Source organism: Alligator sinensis, unplaced genomic scaffold (genome assembly GCF_000455745.1).
Source record: "Alligator sinensis unplaced genomic scaffold, ASM45574v1 scaffold1223_1, whole genome shotgun sequence".
Taxonomy (NCBI): Eukaryota; Metazoa; Chordata; order Crocodylia; family Alligatoridae; genus Alligator; species Alligator sinensis.
Window position 1 is genome coordinate 690896 of NW_005842062.1, and position 17696 is coordinate 708591.

The following is a 17696-nucleotide window of genomic DNA, read 5'->3' on the forward strand; positions in this document are numbered from 1 at the left end:
CTCTGCTCTGCTCTGCCCCGGGGGCACTGACGGGCTGGCGCCGTGTGCCGTGTGCCCGCAGGGGGGCTCTTCCCGAGGGGCGCCGATCAGGAGTACAGCGCATTCCGGGTAGGCATGGTCCAGTTCTCCACCTCGGAGTTCAGGCTGACGCCCCACATCGACAACCTGGAAGTGGCCAACAGCTTCGCCGTCACCAACGCTTGTGAGTACCGCGCCCGGGCCAGGGAAGGCGCCGATCGCCTTGCCCGCCTCCCTCCCCCCTTCCCCCGCGCCTGTCGTGCAGCCGGGCCAGGTTGCAAATGGTTCCTCCCCTGCCCTCTCCATCCATTACATAAGCCCGGCTGCTCGGCCCCGATCCGCGCCAGCTCCCCCCCGCCCGATCCTCAGCCGCAGCGCACCGCCCCGCGGGGCTCCGCTGCCCGCCGGCTCCGGGGCTGGGGGAGCCGGGGGCGGATCCGGCTGGATCCGAGCATCGGTAGCTGGATGGCTGCGCATCAGCCATTTTCCCCGGTTCTCCATATTCCAGCACCCTGCCCCTTCCTCCCTTCCTTTGCCCCCTCCCCCAAGTCTCGGCGAGAGGAGCTTAGGGCTGCGGGGAGAGCCGCGGCTCGGCCAAGAGCCTGTCGAAAGCATTGGATCTGCCGGGACAAAAGGAGTGCGTTGGGTCCCTGCCCGACATCCTCTGGCTCCCCCCGGGAGAACAGCCTTGCTTGCTTTCGGCAGGCTGGGAGGTTTCCCTACCCCGTCCCCCCCACGCTGCAAGGCTAGGACAACCGTGATCCCTCCCCGTTTCTTTCCCACCCTCCGTTTTCGCAGCCCGGGTTGCATCTGGAGCGATCCCGTGAGGTTTGCAGCTGGCGCAGGCGGTAGGCGAGGGGCAGGTGGGAATCCACAGCAGGAAGAGCTGAGTGCGGGGAGTCCCCCCTACAAGCCACCCCACTGCATGCCTCTGGAGCAGCCTCTTGAACGGGGGGGGGGGGGGGGGGGGGGGGGGGGGGGGGAAGACGCTGCTCCTTTCCTTTGTTTGTTTGTTTTTTGGTTTTGTTTCCTTTTGGGTTTTTTTCCCCTTACCCAAAGAAAAGAGGCAGGGAAACATCTAAAACAAATGGACCAGGCCAGGTCAGAAAAGCTGGCCTCAAGCTTTCAGCCCCAGATCAGTGGGAAGAGAGAGACATTTTTATAAAGGCCTTTGCCATGATTTATGCATGCTCCAGACTGATTAGCAAACCTTATCTAGGGTGATTATGCCCATGCACACATGCCGCTGTCCAATTACCAAGGGTATTTGGAAGGCGACATTTTTCATTGCTTTAATATGGGAGGATTGCTAAAAGCCATTGCAGAGGCTTGAAAGAGAGAAAGTCTTGTTAAAATTTGTTCCGGGAATGAATTATGAGTGTTAAGCCTGGCTGGGGAGATAAGGCCTGGCATCACCTGACTGTGGCGCAACACCTTCAAAATGAAGAAAGGTGAGGGGATGGTGAGGGGATGGTCTAACTAGACCCATGCCGGTAGAGGTGCAATTTGTAATGCTAACTTAGAGGGGAAGCTGGCATTTTTAAATAACAGAAATTGTATGATCAGCTGTTAAATCCAGGGGTCTCAAAGTGACCTGAGTATTGTCCATGTAGAGAATGAAAACCTGAAGAAAAAAAACTATACATTCTCAGGCCTTGAGGCTTGCTCTCAGTGAAAATGAAAACTCTGCAGAGACACACTTTACAAGGACAACCAAGCAACAAACACTGGTGTCAGCTCAGGACACTGATGGCCCTGATTACATGTGATAAAAAGGCCCCCAAACAAACAAGCAAAAAAATCCAACATGTTACCACAATGAAGTTTCTATTCCAGAAAAAAAGTTGTATGGAAAGGAAACTCTTCTTCCCTTTGAAGGGTAAAATATTTGAGATACTTTGAATAAGGATGTTAATGACTGGCAAGGACACAGGTTTCCTCTAACAGCCAGCTTCTTCCATAATGTTGCATAATTCTTAATCACGTTTGGTATGTTAGTATTTGAGGGCCAATAAAGACTGGAGGCCAGTTGTGCTAAGCATTGAAAAAGGATGACTGGCTCCTACCCCTAGGAGCTTAAAATCTAAATAGACAAAAGAGGGAGGGTGGGAGAAGAGGTATCATATACAAGCAAGGAAAAAACATGGTTGGAGCAAGTAGCCAATCAGAACAAGGCAGAACACTAGCTATTACACTAATGTGGGAAAAATGCCTGCATTTGTTTAATTGATGATTTCTCAGGTCATTAAATAGCACAGGAGACTCCAAGGACTTTATACTGTGCCAGGATAGTATTTGCATGGCATTTTGTTGGGGATTAGTCAAGTGAATCGAGATGTCCCTTAAAATTCTTGTCATGGAAAAAGTCAGGTGTGACCTGACTGACTGGTCTTTCTATGTTTTCTTACTCCTCTATGCTCATGAGTTCATTTAATTTAATGTGCTTTCGTTGAGATTGCACCAGGGATTTTTCCTACTGATAGCAACTGCTAATGGCAAACATGGCTACTTCTAATTTCTTCAGAAAGTAGGGGAATCATGCTTCCTTTGAACCACATTAAATGTTTTTGCCTGACTCATTCTTGAAATTCATCATTGTCCTTCATTATAATCCTACAATATTTAGATGACCAGTATAGATTTTATGAAAGGCACTGAAATCAGTATAGTTTTTACTAGGCTAGTAATATTGCCCATGCTGAAGGTTTTCCTTTTTCTTTCATCTCTGTGTGAATCATGTCCAATGAATTTTCAAGCAGCTTGAAGAACACTGTGTTAAAGCCAGCACAGCCCCTTCTGCTACATGATAAATTGAGTAAAACAAGAGTGGGTACTATGTCTTAAATGTATCACCATTAACAATTCAGAGCAGCAACAATGTTGATGCATGAAACACTTGCCAGGAATAGGTTTAGTATTTTTTTAATATCTTTCCAAGAAAGGTTTGATGGTATCGAAGACAAATATGCGATGAATCAGATAATTCACCAGTTCATGTCAGCAATGATCCTTTAGAACTGGGCATGCCAAACAGGACAATTCACTTTCTTGTCTCCTGCATTTTGTTCTTGACTGAGTACTGAGGTTCTGAAGCTGGTTGATTCTTTCTCAAAGTGGCTCACAATGAATTGTATATGTGAAACAGAACTAAAATGGAAAACTCTTTCTGGAAAATGTACCATAGCCAGTTCATTAATATTTTTCGGCAGGAGGCACTGACTGCTGAAGCCATACCTTAACCAAGTAAAAGTAATTCAGTGACCTAAAGACCTAAAGCAAAATTAGGAGCCACTTACTGTTAAGAATAATAATTCAAGTGACTGAGAAAATAAAATATTGCCCCAACTTCTAGAAACTCTACATCTCCCTTTTGAACATATAGTTCTGAACCTTTATGAATAGCTTCACAAACCAAAGACAAAAATATCACTCATGGAGCTGTAGGGGTGTGGAATGTTGTTGTAGCTATAATGGTCTAGGAAAAGTACAAAATACAAAGTTTTTTAGTGGTATCTTTTAATAGACCAACTGTATAGTTGGGGGAGATGTTGGACAAGACTGAAGAAGGACGCGTTGTGCCTGGAAGCTTGGACAACATCTCTCCCAACTGTATAGCTGGTCCAATAAAAGATATCACAAAAAACTTCATAGAGCAAGCATCCAGCAGGTGGCAGACTATACCCAACAACAGGTAACCAACAAGCAAACAGTATTTACAACTCTTTGTTCAGCACTACCTGAAACAGGTATGTAGATTAGAAGTTTTATTCCACGTATAATATACGTTTTTAAATGTAGACATGCATTATTGTTTTGCCACAGAAACATACACCAGAAGTTAACACTCACATATATCACAAAACCCATACACATTAGATACAAGACAGTGTAAGCAAAGCATGTTCAAAAGAAAAAGTTAAAGGGTAATCAGGACTTGATCACTTCTGCTCAAAATGTATTTAAGTCAAAATCCAATTTATTATTAAATGCAGTTAAATTGTGTTTTAAAAAATTGATTCACAGATTAAAACTATGTAAAGTGTTACTTCTAAACTAGGTCCCAAGCCCTCATGAAAAAGAAGGCGGCAAAGCTCATGAACCAATGACAAGGGGTTAAAGCAAGCAACAGCCCAATAAGAGCATTCTCATTTGAAGATGGCCAAAAGATATCTACTCTAAAAGGATGGGAAGGCCTTTTTGTAGTGCTATTCTGGGTGATAGTGGTTACACTAGCAGTGTGCTGACACACAGCAAATTGTTAGTTCTGGCCTCTGCAAAGGCTTGCGGCCAGATCTTCAAGCAGTCTGGTGTTAATCCAGCAACACCATTGAATTAATGTTGATTGATAACATCTGAGGATTTGGTTTATGATTTTCATAGAGATGCTGCAACTTTTACTCATTGGATGAACATTTATTTTAGAAAGTGTGAGTATGAATGGTTCTCACTAACAAAAATCCTTACGAGAAAAATGGACTAGACTCAGCCAATTGATACACAAAAGCAATTCATATGATGGTAATACAGACAGGAAAGATGAAAATCAGTCCACCATTTCAGTGTAACACAAACTGATATTTGGGATCATTTGGCTTCTAACAAATGGAATTAAGTTAGAGTATTGCAAGTGAAGAGTTCATGTCATGCCATCCACAAATGAAGCAGTCAAGGATACTGTTATATCACTTTAATGTCAGCTGCTATTTGGGACTTGCAGAGTCTAATTTTTGTGAAGATTAATTTTTGTCACAGTGTAAGACCAAAGATGGTTGAGAAAAATGAAACAGTCCTTTAGCACAACATAAGCAAGCTGAGTCTAACTGAAGATATCTTCCACAATCAATGATATCAGAAATGTATCTTGATGCAAATTGATATCAAAAGATAAAAGCGCTAGAGTGAGGTGACACAAATAATTTAATCTTTTGACCAGCAAACAGTAAGTGATATTTTATGAATACAGAGAGGTTTCCCATAGGGTACTATAAGAGCTCAATAATAGTAACAAGTTATTCATGCAGTAATCTCAGTACAGAGCTAATATATGCAAGATCTTGGAAGTGTAATTCTGCTGGCTGAAGAGGGTGTTGAGCATTACCATTTTAAATCAAGTCTTACAGCTCTGCAGGGATCACTGCACCATGACATTATGACAAGGGGATGCTGATTCATGCATAAAACTCAGATCTTCTCGTTATATCTTCAACCAGCAGCTTTGAAAACTAAGAATATCTAGAACATTGCAATATCCAAATTGTAATGTTTGCTTTCCTAGCCATTCTGGAATATAATGCTACTGACTGAATTCTTAAAAGAATAGCATTTACTACAACATTGCCAATGCAAAATTAAAAAAAAACAAAAACAAAAAAGTATATACTTTTCCAGGAAAGTCAGAAGGAATGTTTTTATATGATTCTGGTGTAAAAGCTAGTGTAGCTCATAATAATGCTTTGAAGGCTCATTCCCATTTATTCTGTTGATTCTTTTTCTATTTCTTTTCTCCTGCAAATTAGTATACAGGTTCAATGAGAAAAGTCAGAGTTGTTTCTGTACTCACAAAAATTAGACTCTGCAAGTCCCAAATAGCAGGTGACATTAAAGTGATATAACTTGACTGCTTCATTTGTGGATGGCATGACATGAACTCTTCAAGCTCCCAAATCTTTTCTAATTTCCCTTTCTGCAGCAGACTTAGTAAAAGTAACTCTGTTTAAAGTACTGCTTTCAGTACTACACCTGAAGGCAATCTAAACTCTGGGCACTTGTTCCTTGTGCTTTTCTTGCTGTGCTTGTTTTACTTCTTGCTGATATTTAAATTTCCATACATGCAGCCATGATCCGGAACTCAGGCAGTTCCAGATATATGGTGGTTAGGGCTTGACAGCTCAACTTTCCAGATTCTCATTGCACGATTACTGCATGGATCTCATCATGGATCTTGAGCATACATTGAAGTTACATTGACAAAGATAGTTTTAATACATTTCTGCTGAATTATATTGAACAGCAATTTATGAAGTACACATGAATTAAATCTTTACTAGGCTCAATATACCTTTTCATTAATGAATTGTCATTTTACTTAAATAACTTCTGAACCTAATTCTAGTCCCTCATATTTAGTAAAATATTTATCATGTTAATTGCAACTATAGGTACTAATTTACATCGATGTAAATGGGACTACTGACAGTGTATGAAATTAAACATTTGCATAAGTTTTTGCATAGATATGCATTAACCAGGGCTTGATCCAAAGCAAACTGAAGTTAAATGTCATCTTTACTATTTATTTCAGATCTTCATAGTTTCATAGTTTCATAGTTGGTAGGGTCGGAAGGGACCTAAGCAGATCATCAAGTCCAACCCCCTGCCATGGGCAGGAAAGGATCCTGGGGTCAAATGACCCCAGCTAGGTGATTATCTAGCCTCCTTTTGAAGACCCCCAGGGTAGGGGCAAGCACCACTTCCCTTGGAAGTTAGTTCCAGGTCCTAGCCACCCTGACAGTACAGTAGTGCCTCCTGGTATCTAGCCTGAATCAACTCTCAGTCAACTTATGGCCATTGTTCCTTGTTACCCCTGGTAGTGCTTGGGGGAACAGGGACTCTGCCATTGAGTATAGCTATTAATCAAATATTTGTAAGCAACATAAAAAAGAGAAAAAAGAAAAGAAGAAATTGAATAGACCATACCAGAATTGTATTGGTAGTATTATTGGAAAAGGTCGTATTTGCAATATGATTTAGCATTTAAGTCTATGTTCCCATCTCCATAAATCAGTTAAGACAAGGACTTAACAATTATTTTCATTTAAGGTTTATGACTGCATTCATATATAGAGGAAATGGACACTGAAACCAGAAAAGGCCAGATCATGGTCAGTGTACCAATGAATTGAGATAATGAAGAGGTAAACACTTTCGGCTGTATTCATCCTGTACATACAGCCTAGTACCTTGCCTCTTGTGAGAAATAACAAGGGCAAACATTTCCAAAGCCAAAAGCTTTTTCATTATCCAATAATACATTTGCTACAAGTTATTTGGCATACAGTTGCATCACAGCATCATGAAAAATTATGTTTTCAGAATATTAAGAATTAGAGATTCACTCATGGTTTTCTACAATGCTTCTCTCCATGGAAATTTTATTATTTTGTGTAACATGGTTTACTGAAATATTTTAGGCAAGATGTGTTATCATAAAAAACTTTTCTTGTGCTATTTGGAAAGAATGCACTCATGAGTACTATAATTTTGTCTTAAAAATTCCAGGTTTTGCTTATAAAAAGTTAATTCAGAATCTACATTGTTACAAATGCTTATGAGTTATAAGTGTTTTAAAACTGGAGAGGTAATTTGATGGAAAATTAAAACATCATTTCAGTGGTGAATGCTTTGCAGTACAGTTCAGTGATATGGAAAGATTAAAAGAATCAGGCAAATAGTGAATGCATAATGAAAAAATCATATGTTGAGTTAATGTATGTTGTATACTGTAGAATTGATACTATTTACAGCACTACTTTTGTAATTTATAATGTGCAGTTACAAATAGAGTGCTATGGTTATGCTGTGTTAAATACTACTGCTAATACTGAACTTTCCTTTATGTTTTATTTTTTCCTATGGCACCCAAATGCTTTGTGATCAAGTGGAATCATTGTCAATATATTTTTTAAATTTATTACTAAAATATATTTGAAATTTTGCATAGTTTGAAAAAATATCACGTGTCTCTCCAACCATAAAGTGATAATTGATAAGGAAACTGCTGTGTGTCTTAACATTTCCACTTGGAAGGCCAACTCCACAAGCAAACACTAAAAGTAGAGCATTTGTTTTTCATGAGTGGGGGAGGAGGAAATTCATGTTCATTTAAGGCTAGATTTTTGAGCGTCCAGACCACAGAGCTGATGCTAAATTGTCAAACAAATTCAATTCTCATTTAAGTACTTAAATAAGGGCTAGATTTGCAAAACTGCTCAGCCCTCAGTTGTTCCCCCTGTGACAGACTTTTGGCCCATTCTTCAAAATGCCTCTTCACCAAACATACTAAAATCATGAGAAAAAAATCTGTCTCTTATTTTAGTACCTACATCAGATCTTTTTAAAATCTTGTCTAGAATGTCAATTTTATGTCCTAATTGATTCTGTCATTCTTTAAAGTTCATCAATACAGTTTCTTTCATAAACAGCATGGTTAGACTTAAATTAGAACTTCAAGTCCAATAAAAACAAAGATATTCTAATTGAGTATATGGCATGTCACAATAACCATTATCTCAGAAAATCTAATTGCTATATTATCCTATCTTTTCATTTCAGGATCTGATTTGATTTCAGTTACGTAATACTGCATTTAGTTTAATAGGACACTGCATTTTCGCATGCTACTATAGTTAGGAATGTCACACTAGCATTCTTATAAATAGAAATATATACATTTTTAAAACTATCAACCAAGCTAGAATGGGGCCTAAAGATGTTTCAGGTTATGTGATTTTATTTCCTTCTAGACATTATGAAGATTTTGGCCATCATGTTACAGAATGACAATAAAGAAGAACCTACATGATACAATTTCTTCTAGCTATGTTGCATATATGGTGAAGAGTTGTAAATGGTCATAGCTGTATTGGATCTATCCCTATGTGTAATTATTTTAAACTATAGTCAACACAACACTTCTAATAGAAACTAAAGCTCTGAACTGAAAGAATCACCACTAATCTTATAAAAAAAGCAAAGCAATTTAAAGGACATTTTTTTCAGTTCCTTTCAAGCAGGATGTTATAGGAGTCTCAAATCAAGGAGTTATATAAAATATCATACACGAGTAGAGCCGAACGGGATATACAAATAATTTAATTGCTTTTTAAGGTTAGTGTCACAGTTGAAAAAAATGTATAATATAAGCTGTAGGGTTTGTGTGCACATACATTTCTTTAGACAACCATCAAAGGTAAAATAATGGGCTATTATTATGCCTTGGTTCTTGCACGTCTCTGAAGTAAATTCAGTGGAACAATAGAAAGCACAAAACATATCTTGAATATTATGGTCAAGTATTTAAAATGAATTACAAATAAAGCCTTTAGGTACTGGAATAGAAAGGAACATCTTAAAAATAAAATAAGATAAAACAAAATAAAATAACGGAGACTCAGTTGCAGAAGGATTGCTCTACCATAGACCAGTCCTCCTTTTATGCTTAAGTGGTTTCCATTTTGTTCTTTTGAAACTTAGAATTCCCTGCTAGTAAAAAAAATTAAATAAAAAAAAATCCCACAATCCATAGGTTTTGTCTCTATTATTCTGGCTTACATTCACATCTGTTTTTAGTAGTAAAAAGTTATTTTTGAATTAGATAAAATATTCTGCTTCCATAGAACTGAAAACATTTCATGGCACTGAACTGGAGCCACTGAATTAGCATTTGGCCTGATGCAAGTATGAAAATATACCATGAGTTACAGACTTGTCAAGCCGGGTGATATTAGTTTCAGAATGATGTGTATGATGAAAAAAATAGCATCTCTGTAAACACATAAGAACATGACTTCTTGGAAAATCTGCAGATTTCTTAGATCGCTTTCCTTTCATGACATGACTAATTCCTCTTAGCAATAGTAAAAGGATCATAAAGCCTTTCTGATTGTACCAAGTATTTAAGAATGCTTTACATTTGCTACAATTTGAAGCACCATCTGAATCCTAACTCTTATGCTTTTGCAAATTAAGTATTTATCTACTAGAATAGAAAGGAACATCTTAAAATATGAATGAATAAATAAATAGAAGACTCAGTTACAGAAGGATTGCAGAAGAGAAAAGGAAGCTTTGTCTTTTCATAAATAGTAATATAGAAATGCTATATTTCTTTTGTTTCAGAGTTTGTTTTCCAATCTGAGAAGTATGTATTTCTGGCTTAGATTTGGACCTATGAATACAGTTGTAATTATCAGTTATACTGACATTTAATTGTGTATGCAGTTTGCTAGGCATATCCTAGCCTTCTCTGCCTCTGTTTGTGGGATTTATGTTGTTTGTACCCAGAATTTGTCTCAGAGCTGGTATTGATCAGCATGTGGTATTTCATTCTTACACGTTACATTGAGAGGGAAACATAAAAAAACAGTTTCAGTTTTAAGTCTCAATACCAAATCATCCTCTTGTACTGAAAAAGAGATTTCTTTGTGGATTTCTCTTCTCCATTTCAGCAAAATATTTTTAACAGCAGAGACCATTTTAACTGTGTTGTATTGTATACATTTTTAGTCTTAAGATAGTTTCTAGTCAACATCATAGTTTCATAGTAGTTTCAAATTTTCATAGTTTTCATCAATGAGGGGTCACTTGGGGCATCAGTAAAGCAATTTGTCAGGCATTGGTCTAGATATGAAGAAGATACATAGCCCTAGATCTCATTGTTGCCATATGTGGACAGTTTAGTATCTGTGGTTGACTTGGACAGACATGAAAATCTGAAAAGACTAGATTTAAACTTCAACAAAGTGTAAGTGCCCTTGATGGCTAGAATAGAATTTTATGTTATAGCAGGTGCATTTTCTCCTCATTATTTTTTTGAGTTGTGTCTACCTTTTTCTAAGAGGTTGGTATTTCAGGAAAATTCTTGGACTTCTCTATCTTCACAAGAAACCAAATGATGCCAGTGGCCAAGAATACTTCTCTTCATTTGCATCTTACATTTACTACTTTTTTCACTTTGAGCCAGTCCTTGTTATAGGAATGTCTTCTTAATTTTTAGGATGCACAGTTGTAGTGAACTGTAAGTGGTGTTACCACTATTCTTGACACCTCTCAGAACCTATAGTGGGTACATGATATAACACTGTATGTTTTAGGTAGTATTAGCAATAGGTAACACAATATTAGCAATAGGTAACCTTTTTTCAGATAACTGCACTGGCTTTCTAGTCATTATAAAATACAGTTCAAAGGTCTGAGTTAGGTCTGTAAAGTTGTTTCCTAGACCTGAAAAAAAACACTTGTCCACACAGTACTTATATTTATGAGCATTTAAGTTAATAGGCCCTAGATCTAAGGGCCCTTCTACATATGCAGCTCTATTGCACAATCCACACAATCACAATTCCTGGTGTACGCACATGAATGGTAGGAGGTATGACTGTGGGATTGTGCATTAGACACCATTGCACATTCTTTCTGGTTCCCCTGGGTTCCCTCTGCACTGGATCCCATGGTTGTAAGCCCTGCAACTGATGGGGCTCAGTAGGGCTCACAGCAGGGGCAGCATTCCCCACACTCTCCCCACTGCTCATCAGCTGTGGGGCTTGCAGTGGGGGCAGTGGGGAGAATAGTGCCTCCACTGTGAGCCCCACAGCCAATGATATTGCCCTTGAGTCCTGCAGCTGATGAGGCTCACAGCAGCGACAGGCTCCTCCCCACTACAAGACCTGAAGTTGACAAGGCTCACAGTACAGGCAGCACTGGCAGCACGGGCTGTGAGGCTGGCTGTAGATGGTGCAGCCCTGAGTTGATGGTGCTCCCAGCTACAGGGAAGCACTTGACTACATGTTCAATTAATGGCATGATTAGAACAAGCTACAATGGTATTACACATTTTTTGTGGAATACCTTTGTAGCGTATTGCTTGGTTTATCACACTATTAATTGGTTGAACATGTAGCTGAGTCACAACTTAAGGTGTGATTACCTGGTTAATCATGCCTAAGTGTAATATGTAGAGGGGTCCTAAATGTCAGCAGACTGGTAGCAGGACATCTTTTTGTGAAGGGTCCTCAACACTGTATATACAATTACCATTGGTTTGATGGAGCCCAGAGATTTTTTTCAAAGTCAGTTTTATCTTAAGTATCTTCTTAGGGAGGTGGTTGGCAGAACAGGAGGAATCGCTATAGTGGGATATCCTTTTCTTTTAGTTATTGGATGAACTGCAAGTTGTTGTTATTTATAGTTTGTCCTATATAAGGACAGTTCATGTAATAAATTGCTCAACAAACATGTACAGTTTTCTCTGACCTGGTTGTGCTCACATGTAAATGTTTCATTATTGGGAATGAAATTAAGAAATGTTGAGAACATTTTTTTTGTGTGCAATTCTTTTTAGTAGACCTGAGTTGACTGCAAACAAGGGATGGAAGTTATATGTTATAGTAAGGTTAATTTCATAAGGTTATTACTTTTTGCTCTTGTACACTCTCTGTGAAGGATACCACATATACATGCATTCAATATGCTCGTTTTAATGAGTTGTATAGTAAAAGCGAGCATGGATAACAACAAAACTCTAATAGGGTCATGACCTAACCTCCCTATACAATGTATCCTCTTCTTCCCTAGCATAAAAAAGCAGCACTTTAAAACTGGGAACTGGAACATTTGTGTGAATAACTGTATCTACAGGTCATTGAATATGAAATGAAAAAGACCCAAAATAGAATAAATAACCATAGATTTTGATTTTTAACTGACAATGAAAATGCAGCGATCAGAGAATTATGTAAAACCCTCCGGAGCAGTTTACTAATTTTTCCCTCAAAGCATCATTTTGGTTGATCTAAGTCTTCCTGACAGCTAACACAGAGTCAAATTGGGAAGGATGTAGAATACCGGCAACTCCTGTTGCAGTTTGTAGGAATGGAAAAGGCTCAGTATATGTTCAGAACTTCCCAGTGTTTGGTCCATAATCTTTCATTCATTTTGGCAGTCTCTTATGTTACAAATCACTGTGCCTCATTTTGAACAATATGTTCAAATATTAAAAACAACAGATAGAAAACATTTTGCATATTAAAAATATGCTTTAGCTTAAAATTTGCATGAGGGAGACTGGGGAGTTCACGTAGATGGTTTGATTGGAACTATAGCAGATAAACATACTAATTAAGTTTATTCAGAGGAAAAATACTTGGTCCAGGACAATGTATTATATAGTACTTCGTTATAATTAGGCATGTGTGATGTGGTCTGTTTAAATATTCAGTACAAATTTCCCTGAACCATTGCTCTTTCTGCAGTTTGCCCCCCCCCCGATAGCCTTAAGAAAATTCTCTGAAGTCTTAGGAGCATGGTTCGATCAAGCCTAACCCCATCTAACCTATCTGACAGACAGGGAAAATACAGACATATATTTTTCTGGTTCTTTCTGCATCTCAGAACTGTTTCTTACATATAGATTCCCCACTCTGAATCTGTAATCTCTACCTGTTTAATCTCTTTATTTCTATACCTGTGTCTGTTCCCCAGAGATTTGTCTCAGTATTTCTCATACACACATACTTCTACCTCTAAAAATATTCATCCATGCTTCCACAGTGTTTCTCTTGTTTTCTGTCTTCACTATCTCTGAGGCTAGAAATAGACGTTGCTGAATGAAGTGGACTGGCTGTGCTGGGATGTGCCGTGACACAGCAGATCCACTTCACTGGGTGCAACAAATGTTGCCTCTTGTCCTGCACTTGATGGTGCAGGATAAGATGTGATGTGATCACCCCACTTTCCATACTCAATCTGACCTGAGCTCCAGGTCTGGCTGAGCAGGGGAGATCAGGGCTTTCCCCTTCCCAGCCAGAGCTGTGAGTGTGGCTGAATAGGAGAGCATTTTTCCCCGCTCAGTCAGACCCAGGGCATGGGTCTGACTGAGCGGGGAAAGCACCATAGATGTAATAGGTGTCCACCTTAATACAGCGGCAGAGTCTATTGGTACCTTTTGTTGTGCCACTGATTGTCTTTCATGTGGGATAACAAAGGGTAGCAATGTCTATTTGCTCAGCATTTGTGCCATCATAAAAAAATTTATGACGGCACAAATGAGATTTCAGGCAATGTCTGTTTCCAATCTCTCTCTCTCTCCTCCTCATTACTTTCTTGCTTTCTCCTGACCTTTCACTTCAGGATCCCAAGTATCCTGGGCCCACAGAGACTATCTGTTTCCATACTTTTCTGGATACAAAAACAGCTATGAAAGCTGTGCACCAAAACCTCCCAGAAATCACTAACTGCTGCTAAATCTGGATTTGCAGCTCCCTCTTTTCCTTTTCCACTTGCCACCCAGAATAAAAACTAACTGGTATTTTTCATGAAAATAATATTTAATCAAAAAGTTGAAATTTTGACCAGCACTAGTTGTCGTTCAGCTTCCAATTGTAGTTCTATTTCTTCTAATGGAACAATTTCAATCAATTGACCAGTAATGTGATTGCATTGTTTTCTTATTCTGTAGAAGATAAGATCTATCCCAAGAGGGTGATTTCCATTAGAACATTAGTGGTGCTTGTAGGATTTTTTTTTCACTAATAACATTTTATAATTTTATTCATCACGTCCTCTAAGAAGGAAACCCTCTCCTTTCAAATTATAAAAAAATACTAATCCATCCCCAGCCTAGTAAAGTTAAGGAAGAACATCTGTTTTAATGGTTTCAATGGTTTGAGAGTCTAAATGCTAATCTCCTTGTAAAATTTCTATTTTGACTCAGGAAAAGCATGCTATGTGGTATTTTTCTGTCACTCTTCAGGTGGAGGTCTATTAACAAACAGAAGATTCCTGAACCTTATAAAAATTGAAGCAGATAAGGTCTACATTGGGATTAAATGTAGAGATCTGTTTTATTTCTGATTAGAATAGTGGCATATTTGGAAGCCAGTCAACCTATATTCATGGAAGAATTACAGGGAACATATTTACTGAAGAAGGCTTACCCAAATAAACATCCAAAAGTAATCTGCCCACTGACCGAATTGTGCCTGAAAACCTCCTGGAAGTTTTATTCTCATTTTGATCAGCCAGTCAGAGTTTTCAAGGCCAAAGACAAAAAAGGAGAGAGGACAAAAATGTGGTCATAATTTAGGTAAATATCCCAGATATCACAATTTTGGAAAAATCTACTGAAATGCCATTTTTGCCAAATTACTTAAATAGATGTGCTTGGTTTGGAAAACCTGCAGTAACACCAATTTGCCTTATCGTCAGAGCTAGTTCTTTACTCATTATTCATTATTCTTTTTTCACCTTCTGTGAATATTTTGACAACTGTACAGGAAAGGCTACTAAAAACAATGAATTTTATGCTAGAGTTTACAATAATTAAATCTTGATGTTGTTATGAGTATGAATTAGAATTTAGAAGTAAATTCTGAGAATTATGCTAATTTAAATGGGCAAAACATAAGGTCTCATATCTTGTGACTGCAGGATGAGATCAAAGGTGCATCTAAGGTTAGAAAGGGGAAGCCCCACATTTTCTGATGTGATACAGTACCTGTTTCTAGACATAGGAGAACCTAACTTCTTGGATACTAAAATGATATTTAATGGTATCAAGAAGCTATATGAAAGATAATTTAGAAATGTTGTATAGCTCCCTCTATATTTTATGGTCTATGATCTATAGAAGAATGCACTGGATTCTATGAGGAGATGAGCTGTACAAAAGTTTTATCATCACTCATTTGGTAGAGTCTGGCTTCTCATAAGTAATACCACTTTTAGGCAATTTTCTTTGTTACCTGCTTTTCTACTTGTTATGCATACATCCTGATGAGCATCAAAAAATCTTTATGCCGCACTATTGTGTGAACATGCAGATATAAATATGCATGCAAAATCCTAGGTGACACTAAGTCATGTTTGCACTACAGTGATGCACTACAGCTGTCCATTTTTGGCTCTTGGGGTATACTAGTTATTCCTTTAATGTGGTTTAGCTGGCTCTTATCTCTCCTGATCTGTTTCCTTCTCCTCTCTTTTTCCAATACCTCCCCCAGCAAAGGGAGCTTGTTAGGGGTTTGACCAATGTAGGAGGGAGAAGGTGACACATTATAAGAACACTCTCATCTTTAGCAATTCTTGTTGTCATATGTAGCCCCTATGCTGCCAACCTCATACAACCCATTGCAATTAAGAACTGATTTGAAAAGATGTGTCAGTAACCAAACTGGTTTCCAGCTACCCTAGAGACCAGAGGTTTAAAAACATTGTCAGAAAACTATGCCTTTCCTCATGTGTTATATGCATTGACCATTGAACAAGAATGTTTGAAAATATGCCCCAGTATGTGTTAGCAAGTTTCCAATTATGTATATAAAAACTCAATCAGAAAAATGCATGCTTATTTAACATTTTCATTTGTCTATTAGTCATAATGGAAAGGAAGACATATTATTGCTTCTAGAATAGCTTACTAAAATCTTTTTGTGGTTGCAATTCTCTATGCTTTCCTATTGCATCAGTTTTCAGTGTTACTAATACACAGGGAAAATTCACAAACATGGACAAAAATGTCATGTCATTGAGAAAATCCAATACTTTCTTATGACAAAAAAATTTTGAGTGCATTGTGAGGGTTCCTTTGGGGAAACTGGATGCAGTTTTTCCTGTGCTTTTCTGGAATCTGTATTAGTATTACCTTCTAGCAATAAATTAAAGTGGCATTACAAACCCCAGAGCCTGCTTCAGATGCTCATGCTGCCAAGTTTAATCCATGTGTAAGACAGAGACATTATCCTTTTTCTGAGAGAAAAAACATGTGTTGCTATTTTAAGACCTCTCTGTTTGCTTTGCTGTTTTCAACTTTGTACTGTATTGATGGAGACATGAAATGTTTGGTGCAACCCCTCCATCCCCCCTTTTTTTTTTTTTTGGCTTAAAGCATTTTTTTTAAGGATCTGTTGCTTTAACTATCACAAGGAACTAAAATTGTGGTCTGGAACTAATTATTCCCCCCCAGGAAGATGTAAAAATTGGGATATGCAGGCTGAAGCTTCTTGGTACCAACTTGTATTGTTCTTCCTATGACAACAGTTTTATTTTTATTATATTTTGGGATGCTCCAAGGCCTTTTTCACCATAAGGACAGATTATACTTTCTCATATTTTACTCCAGTTTTTTGTAATTTTTAATTTTTGTGATGGAACCTTGACTTCAATGACCTGTGATTTTTTATGGGTATTAATTTTATTTTAATTAAAAGAGTTTTGAAAACCTTTTCAGAAAATCTGCTGGTGTCAAATTCCAGCTATCTGTGTAAGTTTGCTGTAGAATTTAAATTTCCAATCTAAAACTACAATCATTGGAGCGGGAACAATGACTGCAGAAAATATTTGTTTCACCAGCTTGGAGAGTAGCTTAAAAACATCAGTTTGGGCTACAAATAGGCCTGATTCTGATATATTTTCCCAGGAATATGTTAAAATGGGAACTCTTTTGTCGAGAGATCTAAAAGTCTACAAAATGTTATACGCAGCCTGCTATCAGTGATTGCTCTGTGTTTGGTGATTAAACAAATAATTTCATGGTAGACCATGAATAAACTGTAAATCCATTTATCTGAGTTTTTCAGCAGCTATTTGTATCACAGTAGTGTCTAAAAACCCCAGTAGGAATTAGGAACCCACTGTACTGGGCAGAATATAAATGCATACTAAGTATTAGTTCCTACCTCAAAGAACTTACAATCTGAATGTGCAAGATAGGCAAAGATAGTGCCATTATTTTCATTGTGCAAATGGGAAATCGAGGTACAATGTGATTAAGTTATTTGCTCAAGGTCACAAAGGATGCCTCTGTCAGGGCTGGGAAATGAATCCAGTTCTTATAGATATGGTCATCTAGAAAACAAAATTCAACTTCATGTTCAACTTCATGTACTTGTATGTTTTGGCATTTG

The 17696-nt window shown here is 38.2% G+C and overlaps 1 protein-coding gene across 3 annotated transcripts in view; it reads left to right on the forward strand.

The window, feature by feature from the left end:
• Positions 1 to 17696, forward strand: part of GRIA2 (glutamate ionotropic receptor AMPA type subunit 2) — a 143363-nt gene that overhangs the window by 1161 nt on the left and 124506 nt on the right. For all 3 annotated transcript variants that reach the window (XM_006023152.2, XM_006023154.2, XM_006023153.2), the window contains exon 2: positions 62 to 202. In XM_006023152.2, coding sequence (XP_006023214.2) covers positions 62 to 202 — 141 coding nt within the window. The remainder of the gene's footprint in view (positions 1 to 61; positions 203 to 17696) is intronic.